We start from the raw sequence: 18,290 nt of genomic DNA on the forward strand, positions 1-18,290 counted from the left end.
TATAAAGACGAGAGATTTATTTCCAAGGCAACAGACCAAAGTGACATAGCATTATGACGTTGCAGTCAGTATACGTTCAAAGTCTCCCGTGCCCAGTGTATGAGAATCCCTTAATCTCTGTGTCATTTCTTTATCGTTAACATGGTCGTATTCAAGTCAGCATCCAAAAGAAATGGTTACATGTCCAAGCTTACTGCTTATTAGAGGAAGGAAAACGTTGTCAGAAACATCGGTAAACACGCATTTCCACTCTGAATCATTTACCATATCAAATTCTACTTTGTTGAATTCCAAAATGCCCGTCAATGCTTGTCATTCCATATTGTAAGAAGCAAAACTTAATGTACAAAAATGAACAGCTATGACTCATATAACATTTTTATCTCATACAAAACCACTATCCCACCATAATTCATCAATTAGTACACTGTCCTATCGAGTGTGTACAACATTTTTCATTCAATATAAACAGCTTTCTTTGACCTCCACAAATTTTGCCTTTATAAATATATTAAATGAAAGATTAAAATCAATCTTAATCCAAACCAAATCTATATTATCACTTAATTACAGGCATTTACAACTTTAGAGAGCTGAGTTGCCCCCTAATTCAACTCTACCAAGTTTTTTCTTAGTCTGTAAGGAAACCATGCCACACATAGAATCACCAACATTGATTTCTTTGATTTAAGTATGCACAAGGGAAATATACGTTGTAGGAGATTCTAGAATAAGTAACACAAGTAACATGGGATATCATACATGAATAAAACATACAAGTCATCTACGTTGCTTGGAACATAGAAAGAAAGACGAATATTCAAATCAAAAACGTAGCCATAGGCTAGCCCAAGTCCTTTCTGGACCTTTATTTTTGACAACTCAACTTTTAAGAACAAGGTTCCATCTTGATGAGCAGCCCATACAGCATGATGGCATCCACGTGTTTGGTGGACCACTCGATCTCATCGTTACCGTAGATGGGGTCAATCCTGTCCCCACGGCGCACATGGTGCAGGGTAGTCGGGCCGATACTGTAGCTTCCCGGCCGGATGCGGGCCTGAAATGCCGACCTCACCCGGTACTTCTGGCTGGTAGCTCTGTCTCGCCAGCTGTCAGAAGAGGTAAAGCAATTATTATTTAAGTGTTACCTACATCATCATGGAAACTCATCTGTGTTAATAGTAATCATAGTACAATGCTAAACTTTTTTCTAACTCCAAGGTACACAAGGATAAAATTTTCAACGACCACTGTCGCCTTCTTCCGGATCAATACCGATATTTTCAACGACCACTTGATCCATGTATACTTTTCAGTGTTGGAAGAAAGTTTAGCACACTCACCTATGCATATCACTAGGTGACACGAATTTTGATAGACGAAACATATATTGTGTAAATTTGTGTACAGCCAACGTAAAAATGTATAAGAATTCAATTTGAATATGGAACGTACATATATGGAGAGGAGTACGCGTCCCTGGAGGAGTACCGGATGCTGGGTGACACGAAGACTTGCAGCGTGTCGAACCCTTCAGGTTTCCACTCCTCGTTGTAGTGACCGTTCCTCTGCTTCAGGATCCGGAGAAAATGTCATCTCCTACAAATTAACGCATATCATGATTTGAATGGACTTAAGGTTTTCAGGTACTAAACGTAATGCCAAATAAGTAAACAAAGCTGAATTAACGTATATATAACTGACACGTGGTCAGGCTACACGTGTGGGATCAAGAGAAAATATTGTTCGGTGTGACCAAATTACGGTTTCAGTTCCACAGGTCTTAACACCAACGTAAACCCCAATAAAATTCTCTCAATTTGATTTTTCTCATACAGAGAACAGTGTACAATTTCAGATCTGGGTACCGTTCGGCTTATACCGTTAACGGGTCATGAAAACACTATATATAATGATAAGGTTGAAGCCGCTACCCGGTCGGCGCAGTCCCCCCGTCTCCAGGATAGGTTTGATGTTGTCCCTCAGAGTTCCGTGGAAACAAATGTGCCACCTGTCAAACGCGGCGACTGTCCCACCCCGGGGCAGCTTCACCTGTGGCAGGGGCACCCTGGGTAACAGAGAGGAGGGACGTGATGAAACAGTGCTAAATTCTACCTGCACAAGAGTTCCAACTTCTCACGACTCCGCGAATATCTGAAACTTTTTGTACGTCTTGTTTTATTGTAGTTCATTGATTATGCAAATATGTTTTTTATGAAGATTACATGTACGTGTGTCGAAACAATACCTCCCTGTAAAACGTAAATTTTCATAGCCTCTTTCCCACGGCCTGGGCTGTTAAGTCCGATCAATAACTAGATCTACTAACTCTGACCTCTACTTCCTACCACCCGGTAAGTCTCGCTTCCTGTCACTACCGACAGTGCATCTAAATGACTATACGGATACACACCAACCCAGGCAAATACAAACACCGAAAACAGACTAAAATTAATAGACTGAGTCAATAATGGGGTTTTCACGTAACCGCCAACACTTCTGTCTGAAAAAAAGCCGAACACCTACTGTAAAGCAAATCTGCTCCAGCCCAGCGGAAGGACGTAAGGTTTGGGCGGGTTTCCGCGTTGGTAGATCTCGATGTCTCCCCGTCTCTCGTGGCAGGATGGACAATAACACATGTCTCTCTCAGGGAAGAAGAGATTGTCTGTGGGACAAGCAATACGAAATATGTAATGCTGTATATGTTCCTGGAGCTCTCATACTTATCATTGAATATAAGGTTCTATTTGATTGGGGGATCTTATGCATGTACCATTGAAGTGCAACTCAACGTTGGATCTAGTAATCAGAAGACATAACAATATGTGGACAAGACAGTCAACCCAAGTTTTGTATCGAGTTAAACAGGGAAAAATAAGCATGGCTACAGTAGCCTCATTCACGGCCTTTATTACACAACAGTTGCAACGGCTACAATGTAAGGCAAACTTTAGTATATTGTACAAGACAACTGGCTACATAGTAACATCAATCTATTACTGTAACAGTCATAACAGCAGATGTACATCATAGGCTTGTAATATCAAAAGAAAACACAGCGTACAAAGTGAGACAAAGCCATAATGTTGCATCAGACTACTTGCTGACAACCATAGATTTAGTACTAGTACGAACTATTTATATTTACATGGCCGCGCGAAATTAAAAAAAAACGCGAATCAGCGGCGCACCGCCAACCCCACCCCAACAATAAACGCCAATGCCCGTGGCAGGCTATGATGCTAAATCTACAGCTACAACTACTTACCCTGAAGACCAAGTTCATCCCTAAACCGTGCGCAGCGCCGCTGGTACTCGCACTTGTAACTGTTGAGTTTTGCCCGCCGGACTTCACGCACCAGCCCCGGGGTAAAGCTGGTATCATGTCTCGTCCTAGAATGTCCCCTTCCCGTGCGACCTACACAAAAAAATCATTATCATCAAATGTGTTCTGTTACATACATCCGAGAACCAAGATTGAGGTATGTCAACTAGGGCACGGTCACATAGGTCGTGCGATCGTCGTACGATTTTGATGCCATAGGATTTTCAAGCAGGCCGTGAGAGTACCAAACACTGACATGGATCTAAAACAGCTTTTTGTGTACCAAGACAGTTGAACTTTGCAGGAGACGTACATTTTTGTCCTCCAAAATGCCCGAAGTTAGCGATCGTACGACGATTGCACGACCTATGTGACGCCTTTAGACTAATTTCCGGTGCTGCTACCCTGGGTGTTCAGACTTGACAGCCTTGCCGTGTCTTCTCTACAAGCAGAGGTTGGTGGGGAAGATTGTGACCTTCATCTCCCGTTCTCAGTTCCCACCCCTCACCTTCAAAATGTCCTTTCAGCCTCCGACCATGGGCAGAGGTTGGAGAATGTGGAGAGAAACAGAAGATACGGGAAAAAGGTCACGATCTTCCCCACCAACCTCTGCTTGAATAATCTCCAGGCCATCAGGACCGGCTGACGACCTTTGGCTGCCAATACTCCTTGCCAGCTTTGATACTATCTTATGACACCGGTAAATCCGCCTGGTATTATCAACCTACCGTAATATGATCTTCCGAATTCGCTCATGGCTCTATTGTAGATCTAAAATGTCAGCGCCCGTCCAATACCAGAAAAGTCTACCTAATCCAACAATGTTAGAAACAGTGGTGAGCACCGGGATTTTCCAACAGAGACTGTAGTCATTGGGGCTGGGAAAACCAGACTGGGAAAAACCCAGTTTCGCATAGTCGTCCAGACTTCATGGTCAATTGTCATTACGTCATTGCTATATCGCCCAGTCCAGCATCAGTGACTAGTTTCAGTGCAGCTGTCTTTCCAAGAACGCCTCACAGCCTTATGTGCACGAAACTTTGGCTTGGTTTCGGCGAACGTATCTCGTTACAGATAAATATCTGTGCAAGGAGAATTATCAAGCCACAATTTAGGTCCGAAAACTCTGAATATATTTCTTCAAGGGCGAAAGAGAGTCGAAGCAAGGTGAGTTTCCCGCACTTCCGGGTTCAGAGTCCTACATTCTCAGGCACTGGAAAGTCTGAAATATCAACAGAAATAAGTGAATAGTTGCTCTTTATCAAGCAACATGTTGTTGGAAAGATATCTCGTATGATTATTGCAACAAAGGGGACTTAAAAAGATGTTGACCTGGACAAAGTGTACGGGACTATCTATGGACAGTGTACGGGGGACGCCATTGGTCTGCTGACAAAGTTCATGGATAATAGAAAGGCTCACAAAGTTAGTCTCCTCACTCTCTATACTGGTGTCCTACTGTTACCTATTAAGACTTGCCCCAAATCAGGGGTGCATACTTTAATGGACCGATCCTGAAGCCCCGGCCCGTTTGATCATGTTCTATTTTGAGCATCTCTGTCAAATACAGCGCTTGTCGGACAGAATTGGCCACCACCGCTGTTTAGCTGATAAAAACGACTGAATTCTGTTTAGCTTTCTTGGGCCTAAAATCCACTCAGACTGGGCCAGTCTTTGTTGAAGGCTACATCCACTGGGTAATGTCATTTGAGGAGGGGGCGGATATAGATGGAAAGGGCGTTATAATTTCAGTCAAAGCGGAAGCGGTAGGCGCTCCATAGCATTAATTGTTGGTAGGCAGGAGTGCCCGGTTTCTAACATGCAGTCGATAAACGTGGAAAGCGTGATACATATATCTGTGGCAGGGTTTCTACTGCGTTTACTGCATGCATAACAGCTGCATGCTCATGATAAAAACGAAATTAAGACGAAAGCAACTCGGGCACTCGTGCAGAGGGAGCTTGTATTACACGCCAACTAATTGAAACCTTCTACAAAGTCTGCTAGTGCAGAGTCACGTGTTTTGTACATACCCTGCTCTACATCTGCAGTGGCTCTCCCTCCCATAACAACTCTCCTCAGTGGGTGTAGCCTTCAACAAAGAATAGCATAGCATTTTTCTTTGGCCATTTCTGTCCAACTGGGGCTGTTTTTGACGGGGTGTTCGAAATAGAATAGGGGTTCTACCTCAGGTGCTATTTGGCGTTCGATCAGGATCGGTCCATTGTTTAAGAGTTCACTGAACTGCCTGCTGCACCATCATAGTGAATCATACTTTTAGGCTCTCACCTGTGTGAGTCCGCATGTGGGTCTTCAGATGAATCAGTTGCCTGAACTGCTTGCTGCACTTCTCACACCTGTAAGGTTTCTCCCCTGTGTGAGTCAGCAAGTGTTTCTGAAGCCCACTGTGTTGACTGAATTGCCTGCTGCACTCTTCACACTTGTAAGGTTTCTCCCCCATGTGAGTGAGCATGTGGGTCTTCAAATGATCCCGCCTACTGAACTGCCTGCTGCACTCCACACATCTGTACGGTTTCTCCCCTGTGTGGATGTGCATATGCCTGGCCAAGTTGTCAGCTCTGCTGAACTGCCTCCCACAAACTTCACACCTCATCCTGATGGAGGGAAAAGATGAATGATTTATCCAAAAATAATTTTCTCAGGTTGGTAAAATATAATCAGGCTTTTTTTTTCTCATCAAGTTCTATAGCAACAATGGCTCCCAAGAGATTTGGGCATTAACAGTGAAAAGTGCAAAATTGTGACGTCATTCTAACCAGGTTTTTGCTACTCTGAATGCTCATTCAACTCAAGTGACGGCGCACATGATAAATTATTGCAGGGCCGTCATAATTTAAAAATCATTCTAGTCTCTAACACTGATATAAATCGAACAGCTGTTTGTGTACAACTCATGCACGGTGCCTGCTCGTGAATCTATAACATTTACATGATAGGCAAGGGTGTGATACTTGAGCAATAGGGCAAAACTATTATCAAAACCACAAAAGCTGTCATTAAATTCAAGAGGCAGCATAATCTTTTATTGATGATCCTAGCAATTGAACTCTTTTTTTGACAAGTTAAAAGAATCAGTATCTTGTTAGGTGCAGATGATTGTCTAACTTTTTCTGCTACTTTGTCCTGGAAAAAGCGATTTACTTACTAGTACTCGGATTGCAGTCAGTTAGCAGTGAGCAGATGGACCGCAGGACTTTGGAGATAGTGAGGGCGGGGCTCCAGTTGTCCTTCAGTATGTCCAGACTTGGCTGTGGTAGATACGGGTCCGGAAGGTCACCTGGATAAGCAATAATTAACAGTCATGTCACTTCATTTCTTTCTGATAATGAATTACAACAAAAACTCCTCAACCACTCCACCCCCAACCCTCCACATTTATTTTTTTTACCCCAGGGAGGTTAACAAAAAGTTACAGTTAAAAGGGCATGTGTTTCACCGGGGGGGGGGGGGGGGGGGTACGTTGCGCCATGTTCGAGAAATATCACTCTTTGTCCCATCATATCCCACTTCATTCCGATACTAGACCACTCTAAACAGTCATAAAAGATACGAACGGTGCAACTCACCGCTCAGTTGTCCAAACGACGCGACGGAAAGGCCTAGGAAGTGATGAACATTTTGTTCGCTCTTGTTTGGGATCCCGCCAGACGCCGTGGTGCATCATGGGAGCCACCAACAGTTAATCCAGCAACATGTTGATAGTGTACTTATATTTTAACCATACCACAAGTATGGTGAAATATATTCTTTCTTTCTTTCTCTCTTTCTTTCTCTCTTTCTTTCTCTCTTTCTCTCTCTTTCTTTCTCTCTTTTTTTTCTCTTTCTTTCTCTCTTTCTTTCTTTCTCTCTTTCTTTCTCTTTCTTTCTCTCTTTCTTTCTTTCTCTTTCTTTCTTTCTTTCTTTCTCTCTCTCTCTTTCTCTCTCTCTCTTTCTCTCTCTCTTTCTTTCTCTCTTTCTTTCTCTTTCTTTCTCTCTTTCTTTCTCTTTCTTTCTCTCTTTCTTTCTCTTTTTTCTCTCTTTCTTTTTCTTTCTCTCTCTTTCTCTCTCTCTCTCTTTCTTTCTTTCTCTTTCTTTCTCTCTTTCTTTCTTTCTCTTTCTTTCTCTCTTTCTTTCTTGTACTTTATTCCTCCACTTGGGAGAGCATAAAAAAACACTCAGTTACATACAATAAAATTTCTCTTTAAAACATGCAGCTTATATATGTTACTAGTATGCGACACATTTATATAATCGCTAAATAGCGTTAATACATAAAATCTGTGACAATTCCACTTCTTTCTCTTTCCAAACTCATGTCGTGTGACATGCTTCTGTTTTCTGTTGTTTTCTGTTATATTTCCAGACTCGAGTCCTTCCATATCGTGTGCTTTAAAGCCATAGACGCCAAGGGCTTTATAATTTTAGCCACTGTGAGGATAAAACATTCCCAACTCTCTGCTTCTACCTCTTCTTCGACTACTTCTGCCCCTAAGACAATCTCCACTAGTCTTTCATCAGGTTGTTGGAACACTCTAACAGCAACATTAACACCAAGTCTGTCTGTTATCTCATTTACTATACCAGTTCTGATGTTGTTAAATGTAGTGCAATCAGCTACTAAGTGTCCTACAATGTCCTGAGTCATTCTGTCACATGTTGGACACAGTCTGTTGCCTTGGTTCACTGGAGCAGTGCTCAAATGTATGAGGTTTTGCAAGTTAACTCTGTGTTCTGGTTTCTTTCTGGCCAGTGTCCACAGTTTGTTGGGCTGCAGGGTTGTGTGATGTATTTTGTAGAATCTGGGGCACGTTTGTCTCTCAGCTACCCTGGCTTTCCACCGTTCCTCTTCCTTATTATTCACAGCTGTCGTAACCACTCGTTTCCACTCCGTTACTGAAGGAAAGTCCCTTGTTAACCAATAATTTTCCAGGTATTGTTGGAGTCCATACTCTTTGGCAATTGGAAAACAGTCTCTCACAAAGCCTGTGGTAGTTTGGCACTTTCTCCTTAGAATATATGAGTAAAGTCTGTACGTGAAGATTTTTTTGGCCAATATTGTGCTAGGTAGTTGCGCCAGTCTTCCAAAGAAATATAGTTTGCGTTTGTCCATCATGGCTTTTAATGTCAGCATCCCCAGTGATCCCAGACTTGCATTTGTCTCTGTCTGGAAGTGCATTCCTTGCATTTGTTTTACCCCTGCTCTGTGGACTCTTTCTAACTTAAGTAGGTCGGTGTTGGTTGGATACCACATAAATAACAAAACATCAAATCGTTGTAACAACTACCAAGTGGATGTAACTGACAAAGAAATGAACAGTAAAACTTAAACAGATTAATGATTATCATTCATACATACCCAGTACTGAGACTGACTGCTGGCTACAGCTGAATAATATCTACGCTTATAATTCCACCAGGTGCCATAATACTGGCAGATAAAAAACATTGTCATAAATAAAATGCCTTCTCAAGACTGTCCTGAACATCTTAATATCTTAAGTGTATGTATTACTGATGCTTCATTGGGTACATCTCTCCTTAAATTAATTTTTTTCTCATCTTGCAGTATTTTGGCAACCGGTGGAATCATGATACTTAGATGTTAATTAGTTAAGTTAAGTTATAGGACTGGGTCTATGCGGTCAGCGTGGTGCAATAATACGAAGCTGGGCTGCACTGTTTTGGGGTTCCGTGCAATTAACAGAAGTGTGCGGTAATCCGTTGTGCAATTATCTGGCTTCTTCTGTACAATTAGAAAAACTGGTTGAATATGTCAATTCACTAACTCCTAAGGATCGTATGCAAATGTCACTCAAATGTAAATTATGTTTGCCTATATCTAGCATTGCACTGAGAGATTGAATGGACGAAATAAAAGACATTTTATATTTATTGACAACAACATGATCTTTATTGCATATTCATGCCCCTTTGTGGAAATGTGACGTTAACCTTGGCAAATATTGTTTTATGAATAAAGGTTTTGTTTACAAATAATCTCCTTCCGAATGACATATGTAAGGAAAGAGGTAATATTTAAGGAAAGAGGATGTTTAGTAAGTAAATATTAATTGAAGGGTGGGTTGGTATAAATGTCGCCAACATAGTCATTAGAGCGTTATAAAGTCCAGCATCAGAAGTTTTCACAGTAAATTAACAAGCTGTATACTGTATGCTGTATACATCACCATGTTGGGACACAGAATCGTTACATTCTTAAGATACATCTTTTTCCACATGAAACCCTAAAATCCCATTAAAATTGATTGAAAAGTTTCTAAACAGATTTAGTGTGTGTGCTACTTTTCTTTGTGGGGAGGTGTATTCATACAGTCACATATTTATTTTCTTCACTTTGCTACTGTGGAATTACTAAAGCCATGGATGGTGATTATGATACAGTTCTTTCGAGAGGATGTGGGTGGCCCTGAAAAGGGCCAGGGTTTAAATCTCTGTCTGGATCTTACTGAGCCTTGCCGGTCTTCTTGGGTAGAAGCACGGCGTGGATGTTGGGGAGAACACCTCCCTGTGCAATGGTGACGCCGGACATCAGCTTGTTCAACTCCTCATCGTTACGGACAGCCAGCTGAAGGTGACGGGTTTCTCATCATCATCAACATACTTCTTGGAAACAGCAGTAACAAGATAAAGAAAATGATATGAATGTTTCTGTGGCTAGAAATGCAAGATTACTGTTGCTTCATTGGAACAGCTCTCCTAAAGATAAAGAACATGTGAATGTTTCTGTGGCTAGAAATGCAAGATAAATTAGTCAGAGACTATGACTCGCTCGTGTATCTCAAGATTACCAAGCTGGCTGAAGTGCCAGCTGCACAACCAACAAAGTTTCTTACCTGCATGAGTCTCCATGTGCCTTTCAGAGTGGATTCCAAGCCGAAGCTCTTGCTGCACATCACACAGCTGTAGGGTTTCTCCTGTGTGGGTACGCATGTGCCTTTTCAGACCAGTTGTCCCAATTAAGGTTTCTCGGTTGGCTAAATTGGCATCTTGACCTTCTACTGTTTTCTTGTAAATGAATTAAGAACGAACGGAGCCGTAACGAATGTTGATATATGGGCATCAAAGAATTCTAAATCTGATTTTTTGGGGGGCCAAATTGATGACGTCATCATTTTATTGCCTCTGATAATATTTTTTTTCTATGACAAAATACAGCACTTTGGTACATACCACTGTAATGAAACTTCGTTTTTCGTTGCATAATGATGAAAGCTACAAACTCACGGTTGCGCAAACTGATATCTACTAACGATCTGTAGTTATTAAGAATTAATTTTTTTTAATTAGATGAAAACAAACATTATGTAATTACTACAGATCAGTAGTAAATATCAATTTGCGCAACCGTGAGTTTGTAGCTTTTATCATTATGCAACGAAAAACGAAGTTTCATTACAGTGGTATGTACCAAAGTGCTGTATTTTGTCATAGAAAAAAATAATATCAGAGGCGATAAAAATGATGACGTCATCAATTTGGCCCCCCAAAAATCAGATTTAGAATTCTTTAATGCCCATCTATCAACATTCGTTACGGCTCCATTCGTTCTTAATTCATTAATAAGAAAACAGTGGAAGGTCAAAATGCCAATTTAGCCAACCGAGAAACCTTAACTGCTTCTTGCATGAGGGATGTGATGGTAGAGGAAGATAGGAAGGGAGGGGTGTCATGATGAGAGGGGGAAAGAGGGAGGGAGGGAGGGAGGGAGGGAAGGAAGGAAGGGAAGGAAGGGAAGGAATGGAAGGAAGGAGGGAGGGAGGGAGGGAGGTAGGGAGGGAAGGGAAGAAGGAGGGAGGGAGGGAGGCAAAGGAGAGCTGTTCCTCATCATTCACATGATGAGAGAGGGAAGGAGAGATGGAGGGATGTGATGAGAGGGAAGGAGTAATGTGATGGGAGGGGGAAGGGGGGTGTTCCTCATCATTCTTCACATTCCTCAGAAGGTCATATCGGTCCCCCATGCTGTTTAATGTTTCAACCAGTTTGGTGATGAACATGGACAGCTGCGTCTCCCTCCTGTAGGTCGGTGGGCAGGCAGGCAGGCGGTCGGTCGGTCGGTCGGTCAGGTGGGCGGGAAGGGAGGGAGAGAGAGAGGGAGGGATGCAGGGAGGGAGCTAGGGGTGTCTTCCTCATCATCATCATTCTTATACTCCTTGGAAGCAGCTGCAACAAGATAAAGAAAAATGATTATGAATGTATTTTAGAATCTGTGACTTTTCCCCCACAGGAGACATGGCTAAAAATGGAAGATAAAGCCAAGTAAAGCATCTTCACACGTTTTGCTTCAAATAAGAAGGTTTCATGTACATTTGGTAGAATTGTGGTAGTATTTCTGTTCACATATTTTCCATGGTTTATCAGAAAAAAACAGTTGTACAATCAAAGTCATTTACTAAAAAGGATTGTATGCAAATACCACTGTCATGCAAATTATGTTTAGACACTTGGCAGGAGACAAACTGAGTGTAAGAAGCTGTAGTTAATAGAAGAAGAGATTTTGAGATTTTTTTAAGCAAAGGTAAATACTATATGGTGTAGCCGAAGTAAACATGCAAACAAACAACATTCTCCTACAGCAGAGTACCGTCAGTCATTTATTCCTGACTGTACTCTGCTTTCCTTCCCTTTTGCCGGCGGTATTACCCGCCCTACTTATTACATATTAATGAGCTTGCCCTTATATGGGCAGTCAGCCGTTGGGGATCGGGCGTTGGCATGGTGAGCAAACAAAGTCATGGTAATACGTAACATGATTGGCTGATAGCTTCCCAGCGGCCTTTGCGAGACAGCTTCCGACAAAATGAAGCCCAAGGAAGGCCTGTTCTCTGATTGGTTGACAGCTTGTTTGTGGCGACAATCATAATACCCGTAGGTAGGGCCTGGGACAGCAGGGCCCCATAAGGTAGTGCCGTTGGGGACCGGGCGTTAGGAGGATGACAAACAAAAGCTATAGTACATGAAGGAAGAAACCAAATTCAGGTTTTTCATATCCTCCATCCTGTACATTGGGCACGAGAAAATCGGCAAAGAGTACGACCCATTCCATCAGGCGAAAAAGCATGTTACAAGAAACAAGCACGATGTAAGGTTAATTAATTAAAAGAAAAACACATCATCAACTCATAAACCTGTTCACCCGTGTTCGTCATGCTGACCATGAAAACGTTAACCGTGACTGCTTCGCTGTGTGTATCCTGTCCCACGGCAGCCAGGGACAGGTGTACGCGGCCAACAGTGTTCCATCCTGTACATTGGCATAGGGAAAATGACAAAGGCCATACGCTGACTTTCTGGAGGCCAAAGATCAACTGACAGGCAAAAAGCACAATGTGAGCTAATTAAAGAATTCGCACAATGCCTTTATTGGCTAGCAAGAAGTCACTTTTTACGAACTGATTCTAAGATATTTTAAGCAAAATGAATTCAATGATTAAGGCCGGAAGATCTCAAGGGAGCAAATGTAGACAGAGGTCCGAAATGGCATGTTAATAACAGTTCTACCACGACAACCGATGGGCAGACAGTCCGCCGAGGCTGGAAGATCGGGAGGGAGCAAATGTGAGGTACAAAATGAAAACATGTTTAATACTACTGATAGTTCGGATCTTTTTATCAAGAAACAAATGTGTAGAATGTTGCTCCAGGAACCACTGCGGTACGCCCCACAGGAGGACCCTGCCGGCCTGCGCTCCATGCTGTCCTCAGGCAGTAGACATCGGCTTATTGAGCAGAGGGACATGAGAACCGTGTGCCGGAGAGAAGACTGACCGGACACGAACGAGAGGTAAACACAATAATAATTTAAAGGCACTAGTTGTTACATCTTCGCTGATTGGCTGGCACATTGATTGAATTAAATCTTGCTGTGGGGTGAACGTCCGAATGTCGGCAGGAGGCTAAAAGAAAATCAATTTGACAGGAGAAAGAAAGAATAAGGAACATTACGCATACAATATATTTCAATACATTTCGCTCGTATCTGTTTTATGATTGTTAAGAGTGGTCTAGTATCGGAATGAAGTGGGATATGATGGAACAAAGTGATTTCTCGAGCATGGCGCTGTGCCACGCCCCCCCCCCCCCCCTTTATCTCCTCCAGGAAAAATAGATTTTGCGAGACATTGTAAAGTCTAATGGGAAACTTAATAAACAAACAAACTCGTGCACACTCTGGTTCACTATTATGAATATTAATTAGTCTTCGGCTTCCTCTTCGCTGAATGGCTGGCTCATTAATTGATTTAAGTCTTGCTGCCGGGTTCTGTGGGGTCAACGTCCGAAAGGTGACGACAGGAGGCCAAAAGAAACCAATTTGACAGGAGAAAGAAAGAAACAAGAAGAACATTATGCACACAATATATTTCACCATACCTGTGGTATGGCAGAAATATGATAACACTACAGTAATTAACATGTTGTTGGAATAACAGGTGGCTCCCATGATGCACCGTGGCGTCTGGCAGGATCTCACCGGGAGTCAAAATCTTCCTTACTTCCTTTTCGTCGCGTCAAGGAGTCATTTGGACAACTGAGAGTTGAGTTGTACTGTATTCCGTTCGTTACTAATGTCTTTTATGACTGTTTATAGTGGTGTGGTATCAGAATGAAGGGGGATGTGATGAAACAAAGTGATATTTCTCGAACATGGCACAACGTAACCACCCACCCCCTTCCTTGGTGTTGAAGTATGATATTAACAAAAAATAAATGTGCAGGGTTGGGGGTGGAGTGGTTGAGGAGATTTACCAACTGCTTCACCCGCATTTCATCCGAGTTCCATGTGCCTCTACGCCCCCCCCCCCTTTATTTCATTTCGACTAAGCCTAACCCTAACCTCTTCATTTCCATTCCAGTGCCTTGACTTTGCAGTGCTTAATCTAAATCCATATTTCCTTGACCTCTTGCAGGGCATTTATCTTTTCCCTCCAGCAGATGCAGGATGAATGCTTGTGTCTGTGAGAAGTGTGGAAAAGAATTCAGTCGAAGCGACAGCTTAAGACGGCACATGAGAACCCACACAGGGGAGAAACCCCACAGGTGTGTTGTGTGCGACCAGCAGTTCAGTCAGCACGGTCATCTGAAGAGACACATGCGCTCTCACACAGGGGGAGACCCTACACGTGAGGAGTGCAGCCGGCTGTTCAGGCAAAAAAATCATCTGAAGACTCACATGCAGACTCATACTGGCGGAAGGAGTGAGACGCAGGGGTCGTGGAGTGTGACGCAGGGGTCGTGGTTCGTCACCAAACTCGTGGAAATGCTAGACAGCGTGGGGGACCGATATGGGAAATAAATGGGAAAGAATAAAACAGAGTCTTAACTACTACGGGGAAGTCTAAATCAGTAAATGACTGTACTTCATGCTTTTTCCCCAGGGTGCTGGGAGGGTCAGGGCTACTGGCAATGATAGTCGGAAAGCAGATGCAGATGCCACCGTGATGCAGATGCCACCGCAGATGCAGATGCCGATAAATGACAAAGAAGAAAGCAGATGCTAACTACTATGGTGAAGCCGATAAATGGAAGAGAAGCTGTAGCTGTAGCTGAAGAAGAGATTTTGAGATTTTTTTTAGCAAAGGCTAAATACTATGTGGTGTAGCCAAAGTAAGCATGCAAACAAACAAAAGTTATAGTACATGAAGAAAGAAACCAAATTCAGGTTTTTCATATACTCCATCCTGTACATTAGCATAGGGAAAATGACAAAGGCCATACACTGACTTTCTGGAGGCCAAAGATCAACTGACAGGCAAAAAGCACAATGTGAGCTAATTAAAGAATTCGCACAATGCCTTTATTGGCTAGCAAGAAGTCACTTTTTACGAACTGATTCTAAGATTTTTTAAGCAAAATGAATTCAATGATTAAGGCCGGAAGATCTCAAGGGAGCAAATGTAGACAGAGGTCCGAAATGGCATGTTAATAACAGTTCTACCACGACAACCGATGGGCAGACAGTCCGCCGAGGCTGGAAGATCGGGAGGGAGCAAATGTGAGGTACAAAATGAAAGCATGTTTAATACTACTGATAGTTCAGATCTAATGATTTTTCCGATTTTGAAAAGTTTAAAAAGTGCGTACTTAAATCGAGAACACATGGTATGTAAAGGATCTCTGCATTTCAGGCAGCAGTTATTATATAGAATTGTATGGAAGCTCTTTGCAATAATTATAATTATTTTCTGTACTGATATCATGAATCTTTTTTCTTTACAGAAGACAAGACTGTAACTTATCGCGTAATGGAGACGCTGTAGCATCAGTAAACTGGAATGAGAGCGGGAACCTCGTTGCCGTCGGGACCTACAATGCTAACTACTATGGTGTAGCCGATAAATGGGACAGAAGAAAGCAGAGGCTAACTACTATGGGGAAGCCGATAAATGGAAGAGAAGTAAGCAGAAGCTAACTACTATGGGGAAGCCGATAAATGACAAAGAAGAAAGCAGAGGCTAACTACTATGGGGAAGCCGATAAATGACAAAGAAGAAAGCAGAGGCTAACTACTATGGTGTAGCCGATAAATGGGACAGAAGAAAGCAGAGGCTAACTACTATGGTGTAGCCGATAAATGGGACAGAAGAAAGCAGAGGCTAACTACTATGGGGAAGCCGATAAATGGAAGAGAAGTAAGCAGAAGCTAACTACTATGGGGAAGCCGATAAATGACAAAGAAGAAAGCAGAGGCTAACTACTATGGGGAAGCCGATAAATGACAAAGAAGAAAGCAGAGGCTAACTACTATGGTGTAGCCGATAAATGGGACAGAAGAAAGCAGAGGCTAACTACTATGGGGAAGCCGATAAATGGAAGAGAAGTAAGCAGAAGCTAACTACTATGGGGAAGCCGATAAATGACAAAGAAGAAAGCAGAGGCTAACTACTATGGGGAAGCCGATAAATGGAAGAGAAGAAAGCAGAGGCTAACTGCTATGGTGAAGCCGATAAATGGAAGAGAAGAAAGCAGAGGCTAACTACTATGGTGAAGCCGATAAATGGAAGAGAAGAAAGCAGAGGCTAACTACTATGGTGAAGCCGATAAATGGAAGAGAAGAAAGCAGAGGCTAACTACTATGGTGAAGCCGATAAATGGAAGAGAAGAAAGCAGAGGCTAACTACTATGGTGAAGCCGATAAATGGAAGAGAAGAAAGCAGAGGCTAACTACTATGGTGAAGCCGATAAATGGAAGAGAAGAAAGCAGAGGCTAACTACTATGGTGAAGCCGATAAATGGAAGAGAAGAAAGCAGAGGCTAACTACTATGGGGAAGCCGATAAATGGAAGAGAAGAAAGCAGAGGCTAACTACTATGGTGAAGCCGATAAATGGAAGAGAAGAAAGCAGAGGCTAACTACTATGGGGAAGCCGATAAATGGAAGAGAAGAAAGCAGAGGCTAACTACTATGGTGAAGCCGATAAATGGAAGAGAAGAAAGCAGAGGCTAACTACTATGGTGAAGCCGATAAATGGAAGAGAAGAAAGCAGAGGCTAACTACTATGGTGAAGCCGATAAATGGGACAGAAGAAAGTTCGTGTCAGAGGATGTGAAAAATCCGCCCAAGTGAGTAGATTGAATCATGACACTACTCTCTGTCTCTCTCTTTCAGAGGCCCTCTCCTGCTGTCAGAGGAAATGTGAAAATCACACAAGTGATCATGAGTGGATTGAATCATGATTTTCAGACACACAGACAGACACAGGAAATCTCTCTGCGTCCTCTCGTTTTCAGTCTCTAGCTCTCTCTTTCTCTCCTCCTTATTTTACTTCAATATCTGTCTATCCTCTTCTCTTTCCCCCTCTGTCTTTCCCATTTCATTTCAGGGATTCTTCAGCAGTGATCAATGTTTGACTAACTTCTAAGGAATTCATAATCATCCTCTTGTCATTAGACCAAAGCCTGCTGTTCGTGCAAAATCCGCCAGAAGTGCCCCAGCCTGGGACGAATCCACCCCTGCCCACTGGTCCGCGATGTCGGAAGACGACGAGTTCGTCAAAGCGGACGTTGCGGGAACTGCCAAGGAGTACAATGACGTCAAGACGCTTTTCGAGCAGAACGGGATGGTGGGAACAGCCATTTCGGGAGTCAAGCGTGTCCAGAACGCCTTCCTTTGGAGCGCATATAACAGGTGAGAGATGTCCAAGAAAAATAGCACACTAGATTAATGTCTGTCACAATTTCATCATTAGAGATCAATTTAGCCACATTGACCTAGTATTTATAAAGTTCTTTTTTTACCCAGTTGACGTTTCTGCGACCGTCAGTCACCTTCCTCAGGGCAGTACTGACTGGTCCTACTTCGCACTGCAATTAGGATCAAAGAATATTTCCACATATTTTCATAATCAGAAAATATTACAACAATGAGCGGTTAACAAAATTCTTTGTACTCATCAAACAAAATAGCTATTACTTAACCGGACTTTCGGAGACCATCTGGCACCTTCCTCAGGACAATACTGACTGGTTCTACGTCGCACTGCAGCTAGGTGTCGCTTCTGCAATTTGAAGAATGCTTAACTAACCAATGACCGTTTGCCGTCACAGGAAGAAAGCGCAGCTGAAGAAACAGAACGGCGGAAAGGATGTAGAGGAGCGCCTCCTCTTCCACGGGACACAGGAAGCTGTAGTACGGTAGGATGTACGACTCGTGTGTCAACGACACGGCCAATCCTAACATCTTCGTCATCTTTGACAATGCCCAGTGCTACCCGGAGCACATTATTGGGTACTAGGGTTTGATATAAAGGAGTGAAAAAACGCAGCAAAGAGTGGTCTAGTATCGGAATGAAGTGGGATATGATGGAACAAAGAGTGATATTTCTCGAGCATGGCGCTGTGCCACGCCCCCCCCCCCCTTATCTCCTCCAGGAAAAATAGATTTTGCGAGACATTGTAAAGTCTAATGGGAAACTTAATAAACAAACAAACTCGTGCACACTCTGGTT

At 42.7% G+C, this 18,290-nt stretch overlaps 3 protein-coding genes across 3 annotated transcripts; 2 read left to right on the plus strand and 1 right to left on the minus strand.

Moving 5' to 3' along the window:
- Positions 1-38: 38 nt before the first annotated feature.
- Positions 39-6,818, minus strand: LOC118405517 (zinc finger protein 233-like). Its single transcript, XM_035805019.1, has 8 exons — positions 6,809-6,818; positions 6,536-6,626; positions 5,618-5,943; positions 3,272-3,421; positions 2,530-2,668; positions 1,938-2,071; positions 1,459-1,602; positions 39-1,112 (listed from the first exon to the last, which is right to left on the minus strand). The coding sequence occupies exons 1-7, from the start codon at positions 6,816-6,818 to the stop codon at positions 1,577-1,579; spliced, it is 876 nt and encodes a 291-aa protein (XP_035660912.1). The 3' UTR covers positions 39-1,112; positions 1,459-1,576.
- A 7,467-nt stretch (positions 6,819-14,285) lies between these two features.
- LOC118405518 (zinc finger protein 22-like) lies at positions 14,286-14,844 on the plus strand. The gene is made up of 2 exons (XM_035805021.1): positions 14,286-14,615; positions 14,722-14,844. Exons 1-2 carry the CDS (start codon positions 14,286-14,288, stop codon positions 14,842-14,844), a joined length of 453 nt encoding a protein of 150 aa, XP_035660914.1.
- A 1,448-nt stretch (positions 14,845-16,292) lies between these two features.
- Positions 16,293-17,980, plus strand: LOC118405519 (protein mono-ADP-ribosyltransferase PARP11-like). Its single transcript, XM_035805022.1, has 3 exons — positions 16,293-16,905; positions 17,234-17,470; positions 17,890-17,980. Exons 1-3 carry the CDS (start codon positions 16,811-16,813, stop codon positions 17,978-17,980), a joined length of 423 nt encoding a protein of 140 aa, XP_035660915.1. The 5' UTR covers positions 16,293-16,810.
- The last annotated feature ends 310 nt before the right edge of the window (positions 17,981-18,290 follow it).

The sequence above is a fragment of the Branchiostoma floridae genome, chromosome 18 (genome assembly GCF_000003815.2).
Source record: "Branchiostoma floridae strain S238N-H82 chromosome 18, Bfl_VNyyK, whole genome shotgun sequence".
Taxonomy (NCBI): domain Eukaryota; kingdom Metazoa; phylum Chordata; class Leptocardii; order Amphioxiformes; family Branchiostomatidae; genus Branchiostoma; species Branchiostoma floridae.